At 55.4% G+C, this 25,591-nt stretch overlaps 1 protein-coding gene across 6 annotated transcripts in view; it reads right to left on the bottom strand.

Moving 5' to 3' along the window:
* The window catches only part of DAB2IP (DAB2 interacting protein), a 168,893-nt gene that overhangs the window by 65,482 nt on the left and 77,820 nt on the right, over positions 1-25,591 (bottom strand). For 4 of the 6 annotated variants that reach the window (XM_058523935.1, XM_058523926.1, XM_058523928.1 and 1 more), the window contains exon 3: positions 18,471-18,610. The exons of 1 other annotated variant lie outside the window; for it this stretch is intronic. In XM_058523935.1, the coding sequence (XP_058379918.1) occupies positions 18,471-18,610 (140 nt within the window). Of the gene's footprint in view, positions 1-6,384; positions 6,619-18,470; positions 18,611-25,591 lie in introns of those variants that run through there. One more of the 6 variants, XM_058523933.1, reaches the window with a different exon arrangement.

Genomic DNA, 25,591 nt, shown 5'->3' with positions numbered 1-25,591 from the left:
GAGAGAAGGACGGGTGATGGAGGGGAGGTGGATCTGGAGATTGGTACGAGGAGAATGGTACGAGGAAGGCAGGACCCTGACTGGACTCTCACCCAGGCCTCCTCTCAGTGCCCAGCACGTGGCTGCCACCCAGCAGGGTCAGACACAGCAGCCAGAATAACTCTGGCTAGGGAGGAGCAACCATGTCAGAAGAGGCCAGGTGACGTTCAGCTCAGAATGGCCATACGGAAACAAGGTAAATCACTGATGGTGATAAACGTGTGTGAGACAAGTGAATCTCCCCAAGAGCAGATCCGCAGGAGCCCCTCATCAGGACTCCAACGTGCCAGGGGGGGTTAGAGCAAGCCCAGGAAATGGTTCTCTGTACAACTGTGTCAGCTCGGATGCAGTGTTTCCACTAGTGCAATGAGTGGCTTCAAGTGTGACCAGATAAAAAGACCACAGGGCATCACCAGCCCTTCTGTACCTGCTCTAACAAACAAGCTCAGCAAGCCAGCCCTTCACAAGCGGCCTCCTGGGGTCCAGAATTCTCTCTGCTCCCAAGTCCCACCACTCAGTGGAAGACTCTGACCCCCAAGCCAATGAGGCGGTTAGCAGTTCCTGCCATGAGAACACTGTGGCATCGTCTGGGAGTGAACCTATGGTGCAGAGTGCTTCTCTATGGCAGAAGGACAAAGTGTGGGGCTTCCCTGGCTGACGAGAGGCCGTGGGGCTGTCTTTCTGAGAGCTTGCTCAAACGTGTGTGCACAGGGCAGAGCGTGGTATGAGATTCGCCCTCACTGAAACTCTCCTTCCTGGTAGTCTCTGGGGACAAAGGAGACAGCATCCCACCCACACTAACCATTAGAGGCTACAGAGATTTACAGGAGGAACCCAAAACAGCTAATTGGCCACCTTGACTTAGGAGGGAGAGACAGCAGGGACGACCAACCAGAAACGTGTGGTGACGAAGCACCAGACTTGCTGCTGGGCAGCCCAGATTCACCAGAGCGGCCAAAGACCAAGGTAGGAGCCATGGAACCAAGCTCAGAACAGCCCATTGTCTACCTGTAAACAGCAGAGCACATGTGAATACAAGCAGGTGCCCAAGCTAGGGTAGAAACTGAGGGAGGTAAGACTGTGGAATCCATCCATGACCAGGTGGAAGAAAAAGAGCACGGGCCAAGCCTTGACCTGGCTCCTCCTGCTGCACATCTGCCTGGGCTCAGGCTGGCTGGAGTCAGCCAGCATGGAGGGACAGGGACTGCCTACAAGGAGACCCAGGATTTGGTACCCAGAGTCAGAGCTGATGCACTGTCTCTGAAATATCACCATGAGTGGGTCCAGTCAGCCTGGCTATCTCTCTGAGGGAGGGACGGGCTCCCTGAAGCAGCAACAAGACCAGACGGCAGACCTCAGGGCACCAACTCCAGGGGCCACTGGTGTCCCACTCTGGCAGCACACGGGGACGCTGGGACAGGGCTGGATCCCCTCTATACCTTCAGGGCCAGCCCCAGACCTGCCTGGAACCCCACAGGCGATGCCCTGCTGTTTATCTGAAGAACTAAGCAGATTTCTTTGGGAAGTGGAATCTGAGCAGGACAAAGGGCCCTCGGCTGGGGCTCTTCTACCAGACCAAATAAACACTCAGCCTCTCACCAGGGGGGCTGCCGGGTATATTTGGAGAGGAGCAGGGAAGAACCAATCTGATCTGAGTTTAAGCTGAAACTGGCTTTCAGCCAACAGGAGCAGCAAAGCACCCCATGCCAAGGTTCCTGCCTCATCTGGACTCAGCTGCCCGCCTGGCTCTGTCCTAGCAGTGTCTCTAGGGTCACCGTGAGACCTGGCTCCCTGAGCTGCAGCAGAGAGTGGTACATCCGGCCCCAAGTTTAATAACCCGGCACCCTCACCACTAACATCCCTCAGAGGCCGGGACCCTTCCAGAGAGAGAAGAATCCAGAGCTGCTAGCTGGAGGTCTCAATACTTCAGTGGGTCTCAGAATCACCTGGGGGCTTGTCATGAATACAGATTTCGGGGCAACCGGAGACCTGTGAATCTGACTCTCCCGACTGGGGCTCTGCAATCTTTTTGCCAGGTTCCAATGGCACTATGATGATCAGCTGTACTGAGGAAACAAGACAAGGTGGGATGACCTCTGATGCCCCCCAATGCCCCCTTCCCAGGGCCCACAAGGAGTGCTTGGTCTCTCCTCATCTGCTGCTGCCACCTCCTAAAAGCCTGGGGAGTCCACGAGCCTCCAGGCACCCTCAGCTGACAACGCCTCCACCCCACCTCTGTAGGCAGGCCCCACCCGATGACAGGCCAGATGGGATTAACAGCAGGGAATAAATCAACCCACTTCATGGGGGGAGAAGTGTGTTATTTACAGAGTTTTTCACAGAGGAATCTTTAGTTGACTTGGCATTTTGACCATCAGAAAGTTACCCAAGTCATGTTGCCGCTGAAAGGAAGCAAAGCCCCCACAAGGCAGAGAGGCCCAGCTTTGGGGCTGCTGGGGGCTCGCCCTCTGGAGTCCTACACCTCCCCAGCTCAGGAGAGTCTCAGGCAGCCCTCTGCGGACCCGTCCTGCAGAAGTGAGGTCCCCGACACTGGCTGCAGAGACTCCCACAGGGTGGCAGGTGCCAAGGCCAGCTCCCTGACTCAGGTGGGCACACACCTCGGCTTGGAGTTACACAGGCCCAGGTTCAAATCCGGACACTGCCATTTAAAGGCTCTACGATCTTGGGCAAGTCTCTTACTATCTTCAGCCTTGGTTTCCCTACTCATAAAAGGAGGATGTATCCACCTCCTAGGATTGCTGTGAGGGTGGAGATCACACAGGCCTTCTCTTAGACCCTCGTTCCCAGACCCACTGGGTTTGCACAAACTCTCCCATCTGCCCAAAAGGCTCATCCCTGCGAGCTCAGCTCACTCCTCTCTTCCTTGGGGAAGCCACCCCACCATCCCTACAGATCAAACCCTCCAGTTCCGGGCTCTCAGTGCCTTCAGGCCACAGGCCTCAACTGCAATTATACCCTGACCTGTAGGACAACTTCATTCCAGCCTGTCTCCTCCACTAAGGGAGAGGCCGGGGCTGGTTCTGCTCACACTGCAACCCCAAGGCTGGTACCGCCCCTGGCATGGGGAGAGGGGCCCTCACTGAACAGTATCCCCTCTCCTCAGGACCAGGCCATCAGAGTTCCCCGTCCCATCACCGGCTCCAGACTTAACCACTCAGGAACGCCCGATTCCAGCCCCTACAGTATTCAACTCAGTGCCCTGCCCTAAAAGCTCCCTCAGACCATCTGGCACCTCTGGAGCCTCACAACACCAAGAGCTGGTTCCTGGGACTCGCCCTTGCGTGGCTCTCCAGATTTCTCGTAGTAACACCTTCTCAGAGTTTCGGAAGCAAACCAAAGTCATTTGCCAACTATTTTCTCCCATTAATCTCACAACGCATTTGCGATTTTCCCTCCATAATGACTCATTTAGCAGCAACAGAGCAATTAGGCAGACCACAGAATATTGATTTTCTAAGTAGGAGAAATGTCCGCACAAACATCTTTTCATGCCTGTCTTGGGCTGTCTCCTGCTACATGATGGGGTGGACCCTGGGAGGGCTGGGCCCGACCTGCTGGCAGGATTCTGAGGTCTCAAACAGAAGCTCAAAAGCATGGTGTGTGCAAATGTGAGAGTGTGTGTGCACAAGAGATGATAGGACAAAATTATCATGTGACATACGTGATCCCATGTGAACCTCAGAACCCTAGGAGGCAGGCACCATTATCACACACATTTTACAGATGAGGAGACAGAGGCTCATAGATTAGGTGACTTGTCCCAGATCACACAGGTAGTTAGGTACCCAGATCCAGACCCAGGTCCATTGGTCAACAGAGCAGAGTTCTGTTCATCAAGGGCCCCTGTGTGGCTTGCTCCCTATGGGAACAAAGTAGACGTGCTACTTGAGGGCAAGGCAGTCCGTTTAATGGTGTGACCCAAGGAGACTCCTGAGACATAAGACAGTTGGTCTAGGTGCGGAAGTCACACCTCAGCCTCAGTGCAGCCTCCAAGCCTAGCTGCTGTGAACAGGTTCACCCCAGGCTGCCCCTGGTCATCCGCCAGGCCTGGGCAGTGGCTCTCAGAAAGGCCTGGAGAAAGACAAGGCAGCTGGACTCCCCTGCCCTCCTCCACCCCCTGAACCATCACCACCAGCCCAAGACAAGCACCTACCCAGCTCTTGGGGCACTTTAAACATCCCCATCCTATAAAAAGAGAGGGCAGAAGGGTGACTCAGGAATGGTTTGATGAGTGGGACATCTGGTAGTTTTATGTCCCTATCTGCGTATGGTTCCCAAACCAGGCCCCACAGCTCGGATATTATTAAACAGAGTTTTAGCTTATCTCCTACCTCCTACTCCCAGAAACTCACTCCAAGCAAGCCGGGAATGGGGCTGTGGGAGCAACAGGTCCCCAAGGTCCCATGGACCAATGCCAGCCAACATACTGACCTTTACCCAGGGAGCAAATGGTTTCTTGGCGGCAAAGGGAAGAGCTGAAGATCCAGCTAGCAGACACAGGCTTAAATACCAACTCTACCACCATCTATGTGCCTTTGGGTGAGATAATTACCCTCTCTGAGCCTCTCCTTGTCTGTAAAATGGAATAATCCCGGCCCTGCCACCTCCCTAGCTGGCATGAGGGCCAAGTGGTAAATGATAAAATGCCATATAAATGTCGCCTAGGGCAGCTCAACAAAGGGGAAGGTTTCCAAGAGTTGGCACCATCCAGCAACGGCATGGGCATCTCCCCATTACTAGAGATGTGCAAGCAGAACCCCCAGTCTGTGGGGATGGGAAGCAGAGCATCCTATATACCCTCTTGTACACCCAGATGCACACCGGCATATTAAGGGTTCCCAGGAGTCAAGCATTGAAGAAACTTACTTGCTTTGGTCCACAGAACACTTCCCTGACCTGTTTGGACTATGGAATCCTCTCATTCCCAGCACCCATTAACACCTGTAAGGAAACTCCTATGGGAGCTTTGGACAATGACTAGGGAAGGTAGGGAAGAGAGCAAGGGCATTTCAAGTACACTCCTGGCTTGGAGAGACGATGCGATTTTCCCCAATGTCAACTACATGTCAGGATCAGACCCAGCCCTCAACCTTCCTAGCATGACAGGGAGACAAGCCCATATCCCCAGAGAGAAAATTCACTTCAAGGAAACAACATAGGGGGCCAGCCCGGTGGCGCAGGCAGTTAAGTGTGCATGCTCTGCTATGGCGGCCCGGGGTTCACCGGTTCGGATCCCGGGTGCGCACCGATGCACCGCTTGTCATGCCATGTTGTGGCGGCGTCCCATATAAAAGTGGAGGAAGATGGGCATAGATGTTAGCCCAGGGCCAGTCTTCCTCAGCAAAAAGAGGAGGATTGGCAGATGTTAGCTCAGGGCCGATCTTCCTCACCAAAAAAAAAAGGTCTTAGAAACCTCAAACAGAAGTCACTCCCAGGCTACCCCTGACCTTAACAAGCCCAGAAACTTGGAGGGATTATAGAAGAAAGGCCTCAAACAGAAATGACTCCCCCCGCTCTGCCCTTACCCTCTGCGTCAGCAGTGCCTCCTCCAGCCTACCCGAAAAGGGGGCTAAGGCTTCACAATAGTAGATCACACTTCAGAGAAGAAGCATTTGTGGGACCACAGAAAGCAGGAGAATACAGAATACAAAATCCCAAATCATCTGTGGATCCCGGAAGAAAGCAGCAGGCACTACCAGCCCAGCCCCTTATGATGCTACCGGCGCCATGTGGACACACCCCCTCCAACCCAGTGCCCTCTCCTCTCTCTGGGGGGGCCCATGCCAGGAAAGGCTGAGGAGTCCGGGAACCACTGGCTCCCTGGAAGAGCTCCGGCAAACCCATCCATGGCAAACCCATCCATAATGGTGCAGACTTTGCTCTCAGCAAGGACAGAGCTTTATTAATTATTCAGGGGACGGTGCAATTATGCAAATCAGTGGGCAGCCTCTGCCGGATTGCTGCCTTCTGCAGGAGTCTAGAGGGGGATGGGGATGCCCAGATCCCAAGCAGCCAAGTACAAGAAGGAAGCCACCCAACCCGCAAAAGGGAGACTAAACCCCCACACTCTGGGCCCACAGAGGGCTCTGACCAAATCCAGGCCCCATCCCACACACAGGAGAGCTGGGAGCTGCTTTGAGGAATGATTCTGAGGACCTGAGGAGGCCTTTTTCCAAAAAAACATACCCCCATACCTGTTGCTGGGCCAGCAACGCCATCATTCAAGGCTTACTCCTGCAGGCCCTAGAGGCATGGAACACTTCCAAAGTTCCCTCTTAAAAAGCACACTTCTAAGGAGAGGTAACACCTCAAATTAGTGTTTACCGAAGAATGTTCTGCAGAACACTGCTGCTCCACAGATGCCGACAGCTGCTCCTGGGGTGGGGCTGGGGGACAGGAAACCCTGGATTGAAGAAGGTGAAACTGGCTTCTTGACTGCAGAACCTCTCAAGCCTTCAATGTCCTGGATCACAGAGTGATTCCCCCAGAGTGAGGATGCCCACAGGGCCTGTGGAGGAACACATCTAGTCTTACCTCCCGGAACCCCGGGAACGGAGTTTGAGAAACTCTGGACAGACTGCTCACTAAATCCCCTGTGAGCTCCACCTCCCTTTGACTCTGAAATCCCCTGGAGTAGGTTTTCACTACTCTCATAAACGACCATCATCAAAACTGTGGACGTCACGTGCCTGGGGCAGCTGGACCAGACCACCTCAGGCAGGCTGGACGGGGCTCTCGGCAGAATGCCAGGCCATGGCACTGCCACTGCCCCACAGCCACTTCCAGCTCCTTCCCTGAAGCCCAGCAGTTGTGCACATGCCCAGCGCCATCTCAGGTCCACAGAGCGCTACATCAGCCGAGAGCCTGGCTGCACCATCAGTGACCCCCTCAGCCAGTCTAGTTGGAGGTCTCAGCACCAGACCCACCCATCTTCCCACAGGTCAGGACAAAGGCTGCTCTGAGGAGTCTCTGCCATCATCACCCTGTTTTCTCTTCACTCTCCTGGGCAATGATGAAAGTAACCTCTACATGCTGACCTGGTGGGGAAGGGGAGGTGATGTGCAAGGCTGGTTAGCCCACCCATGATCTCTTCCACCCGCCTGACCTTACCCAGCATCATAAATCAATCGATCCAAATGCAGCTGTGGCTTGTTAGCTCTGCCAAGACGAAAAGAGGTGTGGGAGCCCAGAACCCTGGGGGAGCCCACGGAGAAAGGCACTTAGAATCACTGATCAACTGCAAATGTGGGGGGCAGTCACAGAGCCGGCCCTGCCCTCACATGCTGGGGACCCCACCCACTGAGATCAGAAGGAAGGCCCACCTTCCTCTGCCACCCCCAACACCTTAGGACGTCAGTACCCACAACTGCCTTCTGCAGAGCCCTGGGTGACTCTGGGACAGTCCCCCAGCCCCCAATGGTGGCTGCCATGTTCTCTTATGTGAGAGACAGTAAAACACTCTGGAAAGATCCAGGTGCAAATCCCATCTCTGCCACTCATCTGCTGTCCGACTCAGGGCAAGTGGCTTTTACCTGTCAGAGCCTCAGTTTCCTCATGTGCAAAATAGGGAGAGGACAGCACCATGCAGTAGTTAAGAGCACAGACTTGGGAGCCAAGCTACTTGGGTTCGAGTCCTCAGTCTGCCATTCCAGCTGCGCAACTCACGTTTCCTGGTTGTAAACCAGAGAAAACGACAGTGTGTCGCCCAGGGCTGTTGTGAGGATGAAGCGAGTCCCTCTCAGGGAAGTGCTGAGAGCAGGCCTGGCCCAGAGGGTGTGCACATCCTGTTAGCTGTTACACTAGACAGGGCCCTGGCTTTGGGTCCAAAGAGACCTAGATTCTAAATCTATCGTGATGGTAATCCCCGATAAGGGATCTTACCCCTCTGAGACGGCTGGTTTCACCACCTGTAAAATGGGGGGAGGATAAAACCGGGGTAGTCAAGAGGATTAGAGATGACGTCTACACAACGCACAATGCCTGGCACGCAGCGGACGCTTCATAAATAGCAGGGAATTTACTGATGTGATCACTGACAGAGCATGTTGTCTGTAAAACGGAGCGTATGAACAGAGACCATGCACAATAGTGGCTGATGGCGGGCCTTTATACAATAAAGCCAGGCTGTCTGGGTTGGAATCCCAGCTCAGCCCCTATGAGCTACAGGACTTGGGCAAGTTGCTCAGTCTCTCTGTGCCTCAGTTTTCTTCCTGGTAAAATGAGGAGGGTAACAGCACCCACTCTTCACAATGCTGTTGTAAGGATGAAATGAGAAAATGCACAAGAAGGCGCCAGGCAGGAGCCTGGTCCACAACGAGTGGCCATTCAAGGGCAGGGGGTGCTGGTGTTATCACCGCCCCAAGAGAGACATGTCATGAAGAGCGCAAAGATGAAAGACATCTGGTCCCCCCCTGCCACCAAGGCTCCATTCTACCACAGCCACAGGGGCCTCATGACCTGAAGGCAGCGCAGCAAAGCCCAGGAAAGACTGGACACACCACCCTGCATTAGCCGGGCCCCAAGATAGTAGTTTTGGTTTCTGCTTTATTGAGATGGGGAAACTGAGGCTCAGAGAGAAGCAGTCAGTGGAGTCAGGCCTTGGAACAGCTCTGGGTGACTCTGGGTAACTGACTCAGGCACATCTGGTACAGACCTCCTCCGCAACAGGCAGCGAGGGATGGGGCTTTGAGTAAGGCAGCCACGGCTTCAAATTCCAGCTCCACATCCCCCTGCTCTCCCACCTCCATCCTCTTCCCACAACCCCCAGCAGGTATCTGGCCTCCTCAGTCAGGACTGCAGCCCACCCCACCTGGCCTGACCTCTCCCAGCAGCCTCTGCATAGACAGCCACTCTCATCCCTGAGCTGAGACTCTCCAGGCCGTGCTGAAAGACCTCCATTCCCAGGTGGGGGCCCAGGGCACCTGGTTCAGCCCTGAAATGTTGGCTAGTCCTGTCCTCTGGGCTTTGACTCAGTGGACCTGGGCTTGAATCACATGACTGCCACTCACTCGATCCTGGTAGGTGACGACACTGCTCTGAAGCTCAGTTTCCCCACCTGTAACTGGGGAGTCAGCAAGAAGAGTAGACCTTGGTGGCACAGGTGGGCGAGCACTGGACCTGGAGTTAGGAGACAAGTTCCAACTCCGGATCTGCCCCTTCACCTCCTGAGCCTCACCCACCTCATCTATAAAATGCAGATCACAATCATAAATGCTCTGATTACTTCAAGCACCCTTAGGAGACCCAGGGTGCCAGTATGAAAGAGCTTTTCACAGTGGGGAGCCCTGTGCAAGCACAAGAGGTGGCTGCTGGCACTCCTCAAGGAGGGGAAAGACTTCTTTCAAAAGGCATCACAACTGTCAAAAGAAAGGGCACAGCCTGCTGATGGAGGATTTTAGGCATCAAGCAGGCAATGGAAGGCCTGAGCACAAGGTTCCCCAGTGGGTGACTTTGGGCCAGTCATGTTCCCCTCTTGGAGGTTCAGTTTCTACATCTGTGAAACGGGAAATGAGAAACCCTCTCACAATGAGGAAGCGATAAGATTATGGCATGGGCAGTGCCTAGGCAAGTCACTGGCACACCATTCTTGCCCCTCTGCAAAAGAAACTCTGGGCAGTGGTTCTCAAACTTTGGGGAAGCACGACTCCTCCACCAAAGAGTGTAATTCGGAAGTTCTCGGGTGAGGCCCAAGAATCTGCATTTTTTCAGGTGTCCCAGGCAATCCTTCTTTGTACAGGTCCTCCCTGGGGTGGGCGGGTCAGTCCTGCCTAGGGGCCAGGCCCTGGGCTTCTAAGACAAGAGTAGGGTTTTAGGCAGAGTCACGTCTGGGACCGAGTTTTCTGATGAAATCTGGGGAAGCTGGAAAGGGCAAAAGAGGGCAGGAAGGGGGATAAGCAGCAAAGGGGTGGGGCTGTGAACAATCTATTAATCCATCTCGCCCACTCCAGAAACAGTAACTGTTGAGGCTCACACATCCTTCACGTGCTAACAGTCTGCAGCTGCAATACAACGCTTTGATTATGAATGTCAAAAAGACAGAGCATGAAATTAACTTCCCCTTAGTCAGTGGGCACAGGCAGACGCCGCACTAATTCACTGCCCTCGGTATGAAAACTCCCCAAGACAACGTCACATCAAATTAGGGCCTGTGCTACCAGGGTGGCATCTATATCTCTGCCCAATGCGCTCTTTTCCAATCAGGCCTGGCCTGCAAACAAGGGCCCTGAGGGTGCAAGAAAGGTCAGGGTAACAGGCAGGTGACGGTGCTGGGATTAAGGGGGCAGTGCCCAGAGCCAGCTGGAACAGGGGCTGGAGAAGGGCCCCTCAGCTCCCCCATGGGGGCTGCCAACCGGAAAAGGGAGATGGAGGATCACTATGACTAGGAGTAACTCACCCCGCAGAGCATCTGATGCAGGAAATGTGCAAACCCACCTTCTATCTGGGCCAATTCCTGCCCCACTAGAGAGATGAGAAAACTGAGACTCAGTGGCTTTTCCAAAGTTGATCACACTGAGTCAGCAGCAGGGCCAGGCCCAGGAGCTGAGTCCCTGTAACTCTTGCGCTCTGTGGCTCTGGCTTGGCCTGTGGCAGTCAGGGTACAGTGGCAGCAGGAGGGCCAGCAGAAGGGAGGGGCTGCAAAGCACTGCTCAGGCTGCCTTTGGGGGAACTTCTAAGGAGTTCCTGGGGCTGCCCTCTGGCCCTTCCCCTCCTAGAAAACCAAAGGACATTCAGCTACTCACTGGGCAAACACTGAGCTCCTCCTCAAGGCAGAAAGTGCTCTGTTAGAGCCTCCAGCCAGCCCACCCCAGGCAGTCAGCGGAGGTCTTCGAGGGGACAACCCCAGGAGTCAGGTGCATGCAGGCTTTCTGAGCAGGTGCACGTGAGGGTGTCAGGGGAGGCCCTATTCTTGACATGTCCCCAGGATCAGGCTTGACCTCCAGCCTTTGGGTTACTTCTTACCCTCCCCCAGGAACGCCCAGGGTATTCCCAGGCAGGCTGCCTGGGACCGTGGCAGGTGGGGATCCTGTCTCCCTCTCCTTCCCGAGTCCTCGCCCCACCATCAGCCTGGCTCAGAGAGGACCTCTGGTGCACAATGGTGGCCTCCACAGGACCCGCCTTCCAAATGCCAAGGAAGGTTCTTACATGTGCACGCCCAGGTGGCATGCGGTGTGGCCCGCAGACAACACTTGGTGGGCAGCCAAAGCTATGGCTCCTGGTATTTGCGAGACACTGTGTGCCCACCCACAAGCTCACACCCACACATGCCCACAGAGGACAGAGACTCCCTCCATCTCAGGAGGGGGTGGCAACATAGGCAACCCTTCCTGGCACCACATCATTTCCATCACAATAGCCTGCTCTGGGCTTTCGGCCTGTTCTTTGAGGCAGGTGGGCAGGCATGATCACAGGTGACTCCACATGAGCACTGAGGGGGAGCGCGAAGAGGAGGGAGCCGGCCCCGGTGGAGAGTTGGCCCTTCGGGAAGCTGCCTCAGGCTCTCAGGCTCTTCGGGGAGGGGGCAGGGGCGCCTGAGGCAGCAGCCCAAAAGCTCCTGGAGGGGTAGGAGAGGGTTAGAGTGGCCAGTGACTGTCCCTTCCATAGCCCAGGCCTTGGGCACGTCACCTGGCTGCTGGAGGCCTCAGAGGGCTGGGGGACTCAGCCTCACCTTGGTCCGGGCTTGCTATCCACAGCTGCTCACACACCCCACCATCAGGCTGGGAGGGCAGCCCAGGCCACTCCTCACAAATGGATGGACTGACGGCCAGAAGACCAGGACACCAGAGGTTCTGCATGCAAGGGGTGCTCTTTCACTCACCCACAGCCCATCACCACAGGGGACTGCGCTGCAGCTCAGAGCACAGGAGAAGCTATGTGTGCCCTGCCACTTGGGAAGGAGTCACCAAGCCAGCCGGGGGAGCTGGATGTTTTCCTTCCTGCCTTTTCAGTCTCCCTATGATCTCCAGCTCTCTTCTGTGGCCTTCTAAAATAGCCATTAATTAGAGCCTGGTAATTAACTTTCTGGTTCAAGTAATATTTTGCAAAGGAATTCCATTAAAGAGTCAATTTGCATATCCTCAGACATGGGACCTGGAAATAGGCGGGGTTACTTGGGAGAATGCAAGAGACCCCACGGCACCCTTCGGACCTGGCACCTACAGGCATGAGGGGATTAAGAGGGCTGCTGTCCTGAGGGCTCGGGTATATGCTGAGCCCTGGGAGGTTTTCCCCAAGACAGTGGGCAGTTTGTTCACAAAACTGGCCAGCTCAGTGGCCACACACCCAAACAGATACTGCACACGCACGCAGATATGCATGTGAGAGCTCAAACACAGAACACACTACACACCCGGCACAACGGGGTGGGTGTAAACACACATGCACACACTGGTAGACATGTACGCATAAGAAGAAAACAGACACAATCATAATAATGGTAGCCAACAGTTATTGAGCACTTACTAGATTGAACCATATGTCCATATTTGACCTATAAAAATTGCCACTTCATATGGTCCAATCCAACATGAAGTGCCAAGCACTATTCCAAATGCTTTACATGTGATTATCATTTCAAATGCATAGGCATGGACAAGGATATTCACATATAGCATATACACACCTTCATGAGGGCAGGTGCATACCTGCAAGACATATGAAAGCATGCACGCAGACACACACATGCCCACAGACGCCTGTACAAAGAAATGCTTCTCCAGCTTTCGAAACCCCAGCCTGGGGCTGATCACATTCTCACTAGCTAATTTCCACTGTTCCTAAAAATATTGCCCAGCTCAGATCTCTGGAAGATACATGAGGGAGCCGCAGCTCTAAAAGGAGGGTGATAAAAATGAGAAAGCAAAAAATAAATTGGTTCTTCTCTACGCCCGGGTCGTGTTCTATGGCTTTCCCCTCCCTCTCTGGAGACGAGGCTCCGGTCAGCCCTGCCCCCAAAGGTGCCCGTGGGGCTCCAAGTACAATGTCGCAGGAGGTCAGGACCTGGTCACAGGCCTGGCTTCTGTGATGGGCCCACCTCCATGCCTTTTACCACGTGCCTCAGTTTCCCTGAATCTAACAGTACCTTCACTGCCTACCTACCCTGGAGGGCGGAAGACCTCTCCCAGTGCTATGTAAAAGCCAGGCCTCCTTATGATAATTATCGGATTAAGAATTAAATCTGATTCCCTTACGGAGAGGAGGGGAGGGGAGGGGAGGGGAAGGGAGGGGAGGGGAGGGGAGGGGAGGGGAAAGCTGGGTGAGCCTTCCTGGCAGGTAATTACTGAATCTCCTGCCATACCTCTTGGAAGGCAGAGACCCATTTAACAAAGATCCGCCTACGTGGGGCTTCTCAGAGCTGAGGGAGGCCAAACAGGGCAACGAAGAATTCTGCGAGGGGCTGGTCAGAATGTTCAGAAGGCAAAGGACAGGAACAGACAAGACTCTCAGGAAGAACCCCTACTGGCCATTAAACTCAGGAAGACAATATTCAATCAGTAACAAGCACAGAAATGCAAGTAACAAAGAAATACCCTTCTTCTGCCTATTCGAATAACAAAGATTGTTTTAATGATGACATCCAATGTTTTAGGGTGTGAGGAAACAGGTGAGCACTCTCAAAAATCACTGGGGAGTGTAAATTAGTACAGGCTTTCAGTGGAGGGGAGGGGGCATTTTACCAAAACCTCAAGCTGTTTATATTCTTTGACCTAGTAATTCCATTTCTAAGACTTTATCCTATGGAAACAACCAGAGACATAGACAAAGATAAATATTTAAGGATTTAAATACCAGCACCATTTTTAATAAAGAAAAACTAGACAGATAACATAAATGCCTAAATGAAAAACAAGTATGACCCAAACATAAGACGGAACTTTTACAACTGATTTTTAAAACACATGTAGGAGAGGTTTGCTTTCCCAGGTGTAGACAGGACAAGGGTCACTCTGCCCAGCTATTTCTTCTGCTCAAAGTAATAATGATCCTCTGCACAGCCCTCTTTACCTTACAAGGAACAGCAACATCTAGTATTTCTTTTGAACCTCACAATAACCCTGCATGATTGCTTGTTTTTATTCCCATAATGTTGATGAGAAAACTGAGGCTTACCAAAATGAAGTGACTTTTCCCTACCAATATTAACTACCACTTATTAAAAAACCTACAACATGCCAGTCTAGCTTCTTTCACATGTTACTACTTATCTAATAAAACTTTAGAAACATTTAAGAAATGTGCAAGACCCAGTGTCAGTTGCTAAGGAAACAGCACTGAAGAGGACACTTTCTATTAAATACATGCTGAATACATTATTAATGTTTCCAGTGACATTATCATCAGGCCCATTTTGCAGATGTGCAAACTGAGGCTCAGAAAGGTTCAGTGACTTGCCCCTGGAATGCCTGGCTTCAGATGCAAAGATCACATACTTCCCATTCCTCCTGGAGACTGTCTAAACTGCACAATCATCTCGACATCACCCAAGGGAAGGTGGAGAAGGATCAGGCCCTCACTGTCTATGGTGGGGGAGGGAGAGAGGGCAAGAAAAGCCAGGCTTAGATGCCCAGCCCCTCCGGCACCTACTGTCAACAACCAAAGCAGGAAAACAGATCCCATCTTCCATTTCCCCTGTTCTCAAGCTTCCTCTCCCCATCTAGAGACTGCCTCACCCAAAGGGGAGGAACTGATTCCTGCCTACTCAGGGCCAGTTGCGAGTCCCTGAAAGCTCCCACCCCCACTTCCAAGTATCTCCTTCCCTGATCTTACACTGTCTGGCATCCCACCACTAGGAACTTTCAGGTGTGGGAACTCCAGGCCACACACATATTCCCTGGAAGAGGCAATCAATCTCTAACTCCGCATGTATCAGCCTTGCATACCTGCCGGAGTTGCCCGCGTTAACGCGATAAGCTCTGCACTAGGCCAAGTGGGAAGCACGGGGCGGGGTGGGGCGGGGAGGGTTGTGTATTACCCCTTCAGAGTAGCTAACTACAGGGGCAGAGGACAGGTAGACAGCCGGAACGGGTATACTCCCAGCACATGCGCAGGGCCAGAGACACCCAGAAACAGTCTCAGGGAGAAAAGGGATGAGGAAAATATAATATCGCCAGCTGACCCTCCCAGCTGCTCAGAAACATTAATAAACGAGTGACTTGGAAATTATCTTCTGGGAAGGCAGAACCACCACATCCTAGATCGCTTTTCCCGACACTAAACAGCCTTGTAAATGAAGCAGCAACATTTCCAGCCTGCAAAACAAAAATGCTTTTGCCAGCACACCTTTCACCTGGAAAGCCTCTGAGCGGCATTCATTTCCGTTATCCAGGAGAAAAGATTACTTGTCCTGGGTGCTTATTTCCAAACCTCCAAAGAAGAAATGAGAGACACTCATTTCTCAGACAAGGGGCCCAGGGATTTTTGGAGACCAGCTGGGAACCTCCCCCAGGCCATTTTAGGGGAATAAGTACAAAGGCTCAAACCTGTCCTGGGGAGGACCCCCATAGCCCAACTGTGCCCACCAAGCCCTGGCTGGCCTGACCCCAGCCTCATAACCAGACATCAGCCCTCTCTCCCAACCAGCCAGGTTCAGCGTTCCCACATCTGGGGCAGACTCCTTTCCCAGGGAGCAGAAAGACACCAGCGCAGAACCAACTGGTTTCCAACCTCCAGATGAGAGAATCCCAGCGCAAAAAATAACCTCCCCAACACAGCAGTTTTCGGAGCACGGCAGACAACGTGCAACAAAGCCGCCTCAACAGCCATGAGCAGACAGCTTCATCCCAAGTCGGGACCTAAGTGACCACCTCCGAGTGCCCTGGGCTGCTTATCTACATGGGGAGGCCACGGGGACCAGGGCTCACACTTGCCACACCAGAAGCCCCCACCCCACCTTCCCACCCCCATTCCCTCACTGAGGCTGGTGTCTCTGCACTTACCCCCTCCCCAGCCAGAGGCAGGGCCACCCAGTGGGGGTCCCATGGAGCCAGGATTCAAACCCCTCCTCGCTGCTAGGCCAAGCCAAAGGCAGCGGGTTCTGTCCTCCCAGTCTTCAACAGCACAGCCACACCACGTCGGAGTAAGGGGAGGCGCCTCTCCACTCACCCGGGTTTGCCCATGAGTTTGGGGCAGAGGGCATGGGGGGGTCCCCACAGTTGGTTTTACTCACTCAACTCTAAATAGCACGACTCTAGGGACTGCCCTAGAGAACCACCTGCCCATCCATCCCAGCAGCAGCCGACAAATCTATCTCTAAGCAAAGCAGCAAATCAGGAGACCCCAATCCTCCAAGGCTCCAAGGCTGGGTAGAAGGATTTCAAACTCAGTCTCTCTGCCTGTCCGTGGGAAATCTGGGCTCCCTGCCTGTGCCAGAGAAGCCACCAAGCCAGATTTTGTTTATAGAAAATTCATCAGACAATTCCACACCACCGCCAGTGACATTCTGCTCCAACCGCTACCGCTTAACCACCGTTTCTACAAAAGGGCTTATAATTTCACTCCCAACGCCCCCACCCTGCACCCCTTCAGGATGTGGCAAGGATGACCTGAGGCCAAGGTGGACAGGACCTGTGAGAGGTCATCTCGGCCATGCCCAGACCTCCGGCCAGGGTTGCCAGCCGAGCGTTTGCCGGCTTCTCGGTGCCGGCTCTCCGCTGAAGGGAGGTAAACATGGCATGCACGCTGTCTGCTCCCGGGAGGACAGACCCATTCAGAGGCCGGACCGCCTGCTCTCTCTCCTGCTCCCACGGACAACCAACACATGCACACAAAACGGGGTACGTACACAAGGCCCCGCATGCGGGTGCAGAGGGTCCTGACCCCTGCCAAGGAAAGCGCAGAGAAGGGCATGTTCCTGGGGGAGAAAGCCGGAGGCGGGGGCCGGGCGGAGGGAGAAGGCAGTAGACCGGGTGGCCTGCCGCCCAGACAATAACAAAGATGGGAAGCGAGATTTTCAAAGACGCAGTGGCTGCACCCAGCACTGAGCTCTGGCCTGGCTGCATCTTCCTGCCAGGGCACGCCTGGTCCCCGGGGGCACTGTGGCCATCAGAGAAAGGCTGAGGGTCCTGCCTCGAGCTGGGCTTGGCAGCTGGAGCAGGAAACCAGCTGCAGGCAGTGGTGGGGATGCACTGGAGAGCAGCTCTGGGCTGATGGAAATTAAAGGTCTAGTAATTCTACTGTGGAGTGGGAGGGGGTACTCGCCAAGAAGATGCTCGGGGTCAGTTAAACAGTCACTCAACCTTGGGCAGGAGTTGAGCTATAACTTGTACTCTTCTGCCTTCTGGAACCAAGGGGGAGGGGAGAGACATTTTCATTCTACCTGTGCCTGCCCTACAGGGAGAGCCAACTGGCCAATCATACACAGGAGCACAGCCCTACAAAGGCAGATGCCAGGAGCCTGAGATGCCGGGGCTGAATGCTGAAAAGGCTCCTTGGTGCCCGCCCGTTCTTTCACCTCCACAAGCTGAGCAGGGACACGTTCTAACTGGCACTGGAATCCATCACTGTGCCTGTGCCCAAGTGGAAAGGTGCCGTGGCTGGCACGGCTCAAGGAGGGGGACCTGGGCCCTGAGAGACTGTGCCCGCCCAGTGCCCCTGCACGAGGACAGGGTGGCTTGCCCTTGCGAGCTGAAGCCTGCTCCCCTGCGGGTGACTCCTGGCAGGCTGAACTGCCTCCTCCCTCTCCTCCTCTGCCCCACAAGCAACCTCCCCCTGGAATTTCCACACCTGCTGCCGGCTTGCCCAAAAAAAGGAAACTGGGAACAGGAGACACCCCTGGGAGTGGAGAGGTGAGAGAGGGAAGCAGTTGCCCAGGCTGGAGAGGACCAGGCCCTTCTTCCCCGGCCTCAGGCAATGCCCCTGAGCTCAGGGCCGGGGCACTGCTCGCTCGGCTCGCCCCAGCCCCCAGCGGAGCACGCGCCCTACTTAGAGCAAATGTGCCCCCTAAGCGGCCCAGCCCCCTGCTCCTCCCCTCCAGATGTTCACCCTTTTCCCCACCACTGGGTCTCAGCAAAACCCAACCGAAAACGCCTTTTGTATCGGACAGCCAGGGGCTCCAAAGGCAGGGGGATGGGTCCTGGGGGTGGAGACGCCACTTGTCCCCAGTTCCGGGCACTGTACCGCCCAGGGAACAATGCCCACCTCGGTAAGGCGAGGCAGGACTTCCCGGCGAGAGCACTTCCCGCCAGCCTCGCCCGAGCCTCGGGCACCCCCTGCTCTCCCCAGGGGGGGAGAGAAGGGCCCCCCCGTCGTGCCCCCCAGTCCGAGGCGGCCCCACAAGTTGCCGGAGGGCGGCGCGGGGTGCCCTCCCGCTCTCGGCGCGCCCCGGCCCCGGCTCGCGCTTTGTCCCCGCGCCCTCGGGGGCACATCCCGGGGCGGCGGCGCGCGGAGGCCGGGCCGGGCGGCGGCGGCGGGCTCACCTCTCATTGTCCGCGGCGGCGGAGGCGGCGGCGGCGCTCCGGAACCCCGGCAGGATGTGGCGGAAGCTGTGGTTGCGGTCCAGCTTGGGCTGGCTCTTGGTGCGCTTGATGGAGCCTTTGAGGCGGCGGCTGAGGAAGCCCTGCGCGCGGGGCGACAAGAGGGGGAAGGGGAGGCGGGGTTAGCGCGCCGGCGGGCCCGGGACCGGCGGGCCCCGCGCCCTGGCTCGGGCGGCCGCGCGGCCGAGGGCGGGCGCGGGCTCGGGCTCGGCCCCAGCAGCTCGCCGCCCGCCCGCCGACCGAGCGCCGACGGCCCGGCCCGCGCAGCGCGGCCCAGCCCACCCCGCGCCGCCCGCCCGGCCGGCCGGCCCAGCCCGCCACGTCGCCCCCGCCCCTAAGCCGCTGTTGCCATGGCGACGCCGAGCCGAGCCGCGCCGGCCGCGGCCGAGGCCGCCCGAGTCCCCCGGGCGCGGGGGCGGGGGGTCCGAGGGACAAGGGGGCGGGGCTGCAGAGGGGCGGGGACCCCCGGGGCCTCGGCGGCCGCGGCCCCCACCTCTTCCCGGAACAAGGTCACACACCCCCATCCACCTAGAGGAATCCACGCCCCCTACCCCGTCCGGGATTGACGAAGCGCTTTCCTCCACCCGCGAGGTCGGTGTTCTCAGTCCCCCGTTGTACAGATCGGGGAAACTAAGGCTCTGAGAGCAGGCGTGTGGTCCTCTGGGGGCCGGCCGGCGAGCGCCTGGTACGACCCTGGCCACCCGGACCCTAACCCGGGCGCCTTTCCTTCCGCAGGCGATGGGCAGTGGCCCTCAGGGTGGCGCCCTTTGCCTGGAACCGTTGTACCCCAGCAGGGGCAACCACCTTGGGAACAGGGTCCCTAGCGCCTCGCTCAGGGAGGGGCGGGGGCGCTGAGGATCCCACTGCATGCTTCAAGATTTGGAACCAGGTCTGAGGGAAGGCTGGACCTTCGCTAGAGGGACTGCTGCCTGGCTCCATTCCTGACCCTGGGAGGAGGATGGCAAACCTTCGCGGAGCCCCCATTCGTGCCATTCGTCCATCTACCAGGCTGCACTAGCCTCTGAGGACAGAGCTTAATCCCACCCGCAGCCCCAAGAGCTCCTGGTCCAGTGGAAGAGACAGGGAGGAGAGCGTTCAGTACATGCAGGTTGAACCAGTGCCCCTTTACAGGTGATGGGGTAGATCTGAACGCTCAAGGGGCCACAGCCTGGGGTGTTCTGGGCTTGGAACCTACAGGTGGCTGGAGGGAAAGGAAAACTAGGGGGAGGGGGATTCCCTGAGGGAAGAGTTGTCTGAGAGGGGTTCTGGGTACTCACCCACTGCAGCCTCAATTCTAGGTGAATGAGATAGTAATTTACTGTGTAGTTAATGCTATACACAATCTGAACGTTTCATCCATCACACAATAAAGGGTAGGCTTGGCAGCCCCCTCTGGTCCAGGGGGAGAGGTGGACGTTTGCTATAGGCTGTGCCATGTGCCAGATCTGTCCATCTCTATGGCCCCAGCACCCTAGCCATGACCAGGTCAAACGCTGGCTGTACACATCATCTCATGTCACCCGCACAAACAGAAAATGACAGAGAAACATCCCTTTCTGCAAATGACGAAACCTTGCTCAGAGAGGTAAAATGACGCACCCAAGGACACACAGCTTCCAGGTCTATCTAATGCCAGAGCTTTTTCCACAGGAGCCCCCTCTTCTCCCCACCCTCTTCAAGCTTTCCTTTTTCCTGTCTTTCTCTCCCTAAATCTCTCATATCCAAAGGAGACCTACCCCTGTGGCCATCTGTCAGAATTCAGCACATCCTTCAAGGCCCAGCTGAAATCCACGTCACCCAGAAGGCCTTCCCAGGGGGTGGAGTCCAGATGCCGCTCACCTCTGCAGCCCAGCATTAACATCAGCTTCTCTCATCAGCTGCAATTCAGCAAATCTCTCTTTGGTGTTAGGGGCTGCAGGAGGGACCCTCCTCCTGAGGGGTGACCCGTAGACAGGACAATACCTAATGCAGAGGGACCGCAAATGGTGCAGACCAGGGGACAGTAGGCTCTCCAGGAGACACAGCATGAAGGCAGGGACCCGCACCTTTGCCTAAGCTCTGAGCTCTCCCAACCTTGGCCTCTTGCCAGGTATGGGGGAGGGCGATGCACCTGGCGAACTTGGCAGGGGTCTTCTCTCACAGGTGTTGTCAAGCAAGTTCCCCCAATGGGCTTGTACTTTTTCTTGGTTTTTATTTTCTACACCGATGAAAATGTCACAATTTTTACACTCTTGTGGCACAAAGAACCAGAAGCATGTTTCACAATTTATGTAGCTCGTTATGTAGCAATACTGACAGCTTTATCCTATTTCTGAGTTAAAAAAAAAAAAATTCTTTTCTCCCTTCTAGGAGGTTGAGTGGGACATGTGTCACTTTCTTTCTCCACCCTTCCCCCTAAGGCTACACCAATGCTCCTCTAACAAGTGGCCTCCTCCTTGAAGCCTACTCTGAATGTACCTCCCCCCACCCAAACTCACCATGACCTTGGGGACTCAAACTCTCTATGACACTCACTCATCTGCCATTTATGGAAGCCTACTATGTGCTAGACACAGTGACCAAGACAGCCATGAACACTATGAGGTGAGCAGTGTACAGATTAACAAGAGGCCAGGGAGCTCAGATCGTGGGGAGAGTGATTCTTTAGGAGAATGAGAAGGGCCCCCATTAAGCCCCCACTATATCACACATGTCCACCTTGGAGGACCTTGTGTCCCCCAGAGGACCCAGCTCAGGGCCCTGCATATGGCAGGCTTACCAAATGCTCATCACCCCAGAAAGCCACAGCTGGAAAGGGACTCAGATCCAAAAGACTGCATTCCGAGGGTGAATGAGGCCCAGAGACGGGAAGGAACTTTCCCAAGGTCACACAGCAAGGTTAATCGAAGACCTTGGACTCCACTTCCCCGCTCTGCCCAGCCTCACAGTGTGCTTACTGACCTCCTTCATGGGATGGAGGGCCAAGCGCGGCTCCTCATCCAGCCCTGGATGAAGGGAGATGAGCCTTTCTCCTTTCCCTTCTGGTTTCTGGAGGCAGGTACAGCCCAGGACTCGGGAAGAGGAAATGACTGGTCTTCAGGTCAGAAAATCTTGTTCTAGACCCAAGTCAACCTTTAGTGAGGGGCAGTGGGCAAATCACATCCCTTCTTTCAGTAAAACAGGGTTCCTGATGCCCACTTTCTAGGACTGTGGTGGAGCCCGCTGACAGCCCAGTGGTGAGAGCTGGGAGCCAGAGGCAGACGAATGGGCTCAGATCCGGCTCCCCAGACCCCGGCCGGGAGACAGCAGGCAAGGTCGTCAGCTCTCTGTGAGACGGTTGGGGGCTGCAGTCAGGATTAAGTAGGATAGATGAAGCTCTGGACCCCCATTTCCACACCCCCAGGGCCTGACTTTATCCCACCTTCTCCAGGAGGCCACTCCTGACTACAGAAGCCGGTCCTACTGATCACACGCCTTGGGCCGGCTAGAGTCCTCTCACACCATGTGTATTCAAATCTTAACTCAGATGAGCTGTGGGCAAATTCCTGGACCTCTCTGAGCCTCGGTGTCCCTATCTGTAAAACGGGCTAACGATGGTACCTACTTTATAGAGTTGTGGGAAGGATTAAACAAGGTAAGCGATCACCAGTAAAACGGTAAATATTAAGCAACTAAACACAGTAGGTGCCAGCTTCATTATTATATGACTGACGTTGGCTCTAGTACAAGCCCCGATTTCTGCCCTGAGAAGGTATGTGGCCACCGCAGGTGGGAGTCTGTCTGGGCTCCGAGGAGCTTGAAGGCGGCCAGGCAGCAGGGACAGGGCTGGTGTCATGCCTAGTGAATGAATGAACATGCTTACAAAATCATCCTAGAGCCACAGAATATCACCTAGTCTGGTAGTTTTGAACTCTTTTTAAAAAGCTCTTTTTTCTAGAGCAACTTCAGAGAGACTCAGAGATACAAAGTGCTCGGGGTGGCGGGCCGCACAGGGGGAGGCCTCAGCTTTCATTCATTAGAGCTGGGACTGAGGGCTGACGCTCAGCGAGCAGCTCATGGTCTGTGGAGACCAGGCGTGCTTCCTCCCCAGACGGGGCCCTCTGCCTCCACTAACACAGCCATGCTCCTGCCTGCTTCTCAGGCCGCTGGGCCATGGTGCTTAGGTCAACTAAGGCCCCCGGCGCTTTTGCATGAGGCTGCTGCCTGGTGCCACCACCCCAGCCCATGGGCGGCTGGATGTGGACAGCCGGGTCGCCCCTGCCCCTCTCTGTGACAGCTCACTGCCCATTTGGACATCCTCCCTCCCAGCTGATCCACAGGCCCCCGGCTTCCATCCATGTCACTGACCAAAGTGCAGGGCAGACCCCAGTGGAGGACAGAGGCAGTGGGGTCTCCGGCTGGAAGGACCTGCATTCTCGGCAGCCCCCCGACCCTAGTTCCAGCCACTCCGCCACCATCCTGACGTCTGGCCCACAACCCTGCTCCTTCTCCAGGATCTTCTGAGAGACTTTCTCAAAGGCCTTTCAGAATTCCAGACACATGATTTCTTCATGCACCCAGTTCAATCCCAAGCAATGATGATGATGATGATAAATTATTATCAGTTACTGAGCTCCTGCTCGCCAAGTGCCTCTGCCCGTGGCAATCACTGAACACCCCCAAGCCCTAGAGAGGATGCCTAGGAGGGCCCAACGCCTCTTATTAAGAATCCTCAGGAGGCCATGTGCTCCAGAATTCAGAATGTTTTGGGTCTTTGGTGCAGAAATGGAGGCTCAGAGAATTTGAGCCAGTTGCTGAAAGTGGTAAAGGAGCTGGGACTGTAACCAGGAGAGTTCTGGCCCTGGGGTGGGCAGGGTGGGGACCCCTTACACCTGCACACACACACACACACACACACACACACACACACACACACACACACACAAGTCAAAGGCCAGAACAGGAACTGACAGCTCAGCCCATCCTCCCCACTCGGCCCCAGGCACCGTGCTGGGCCTCGGGGATGGGAGGAAAGCAGGGAAGGTATGCTCTCTCCCTGAGTGCAGGGCTGTCATAGGTGAGGACCCGGAGGCTCAGGGAGGGGGACCTTGCCCAGTCCATCCTCCCACACGCCTCACTCCCCGCCCCGGAGACAGCACCTAGGAGACCAGGGGTTTGCATGCCAGCACCACCATCTGGGCACCAGGGAGTCAGGTGTCAGCACTGGTCTCACCTGAGTGTAAAGCCCTGAGCACCATGCCTGGCACAGAGTAGGTGCTCTCTCAAGGGTGAGCTCCTTCCCAACTCCATCATCTACTTGGTCCTGCACCCTCGATGGCAGACGGGCCTGACCTGCCTTTGACTCCCACTGAGGCAGTGCTCAGGACAGAGGTAGAACCAAAGCCCCATAGGCCCTGCCTCAGCCCAGGCCTGGCTCCTCCTCCGGCGGCCGTTTCTAAGGCTTGCACCCAAACAGAGATCCTTCAAGGAAGAAGGCTCTCAGAATTTATCTGGGGCTTTGCACAAATGCCAAAAGCACACCTAAATAAACAGGAAAGGGCAGGGAAGATCCCAGTCAGAGAGCGCCACCTCTCTCAGTCCCAAGAGAGGAGATGTGCTGGGCACTCAGGCTGGAAGCCTGGTAGGGACACTTCACCCCACCCTGGCACAGGCTCCGAGAAGGGGCTGGGGGGGGTGAGGGGCCCTGATTCCAGGGTCGCAGGGTGAGAGCCGGGAGGGCCCACAGGGGGCATCCAGGCCAATGCCCACATGGTACAGATGAGGCACTCGAGGCCCAGAGGGCAGGGGGACTTGCCCAGAGTGACCAAGCAGGGCAGAACCTCTCTCCTCGCACCCTCTCTCCTCATCCAGTGCTCTTTGCAATGCCAGCACCCCACGTTTCAAGAACGTCCCAGGCCCCCACATTTCCTCTTTCCAGGCCTCAGTCTTCCCATCTGTATTACGAGGGGCTGGGCTGGGTGATCACCATGCTCCTTTCCAGGGCTATCTGATGATTCTATAAGGCTAGAGCAGCTGCCGTCCACAGCTGGGCTCTCCCACGTCCGGCATTAACAGTCCCAGCAAATTCTGTGGCTTTGCCCGAGTCCTTCAGATACACAATTCCTCCTGCCCTCTTTCCCTGCTCCTGAGGCTCTGCCCTCAGCAAGCTGTCAGGCTTCCCTGGCCTCCTCCCCTGGGAGGTATGCACCATCAAAGAGGGTCCCAGCTGGGGAATGACTCACTAATGGTGGAATGTCAGACACTGTGACAGGTGAACGAGGGGAGGTATTTTAGGCCAGGATTAAGTTGGTGCCTTCCTGGTGGCCACCTACTCACAGGCCACCCTATGCCCACAGAACCCTCCCTAATCCACTGCTCCTTTGAACCTAAGACCTCCACACTCCACCTTACCCAGAGAAGGCAGCCAGATGACTCGGGTCACACAAGGAGAACCAAGCCATGGGCCAGGAGAGCCAGGAGGGGGCTGGGGCCTGGCGCTTAGGGGTCACTCTTGCATTAAAATATTGCTAGGATAACCACACCTAAACATGTTCACATGCAGAAATACACAGGGCCAGAAACACACAAAGGTCAAGGACATGCCTGCATACAAAGGCACACGGTGGGGGGAGGCCCATGGCCTCAAAGAAATGCATGTGTAAACATACAAGTCTCCCCACCAGCACTGCACAGAGATACACACACATAAACACATGTGCACACTGACTAGCACACGCACGCACATACACAACCATGAAACACAAATACACTGAAACGAGCTCACAAATATACACACATACTCAGCTGTCAGCAGGCACTCACGGAATTACACTGACACACAGGCCAAACACGTCGGCCCCCACGTGCTCAGGTTCACAACTGTAGCAGGAAGGGAAGTGGCCCCGTGAGCTCGAAGAGCTGGGAGCCCAGATCTTGGGTCTAAGGGGAGAAAAGAGCTCCATGCTGCTGGCACCATGATCCCCCTGCTCCGCGTGCAGGGTCTTACTTTGTGTCAGAATCTGAGGACGACCTGTTTGCTTCTCTCACACCCTGAAGACTTGTCTTCACAGCTCCCTGAACCTGCGGTTTCTCGGAGTCTTGAGCCT

Source organism: Diceros bicornis, chromosome 28, assembly GCF_020826845.1.
Source record: "Diceros bicornis minor isolate mBicDic1 chromosome 28, mDicBic1.mat.cur, whole genome shotgun sequence".
Lineage (NCBI taxonomy): Eukaryota > Metazoa > Chordata > Mammalia > Perissodactyla > Rhinocerotidae > Diceros > Diceros bicornis.
This window is presented reverse-complemented; position numbering and strand designations above follow the sequence as displayed.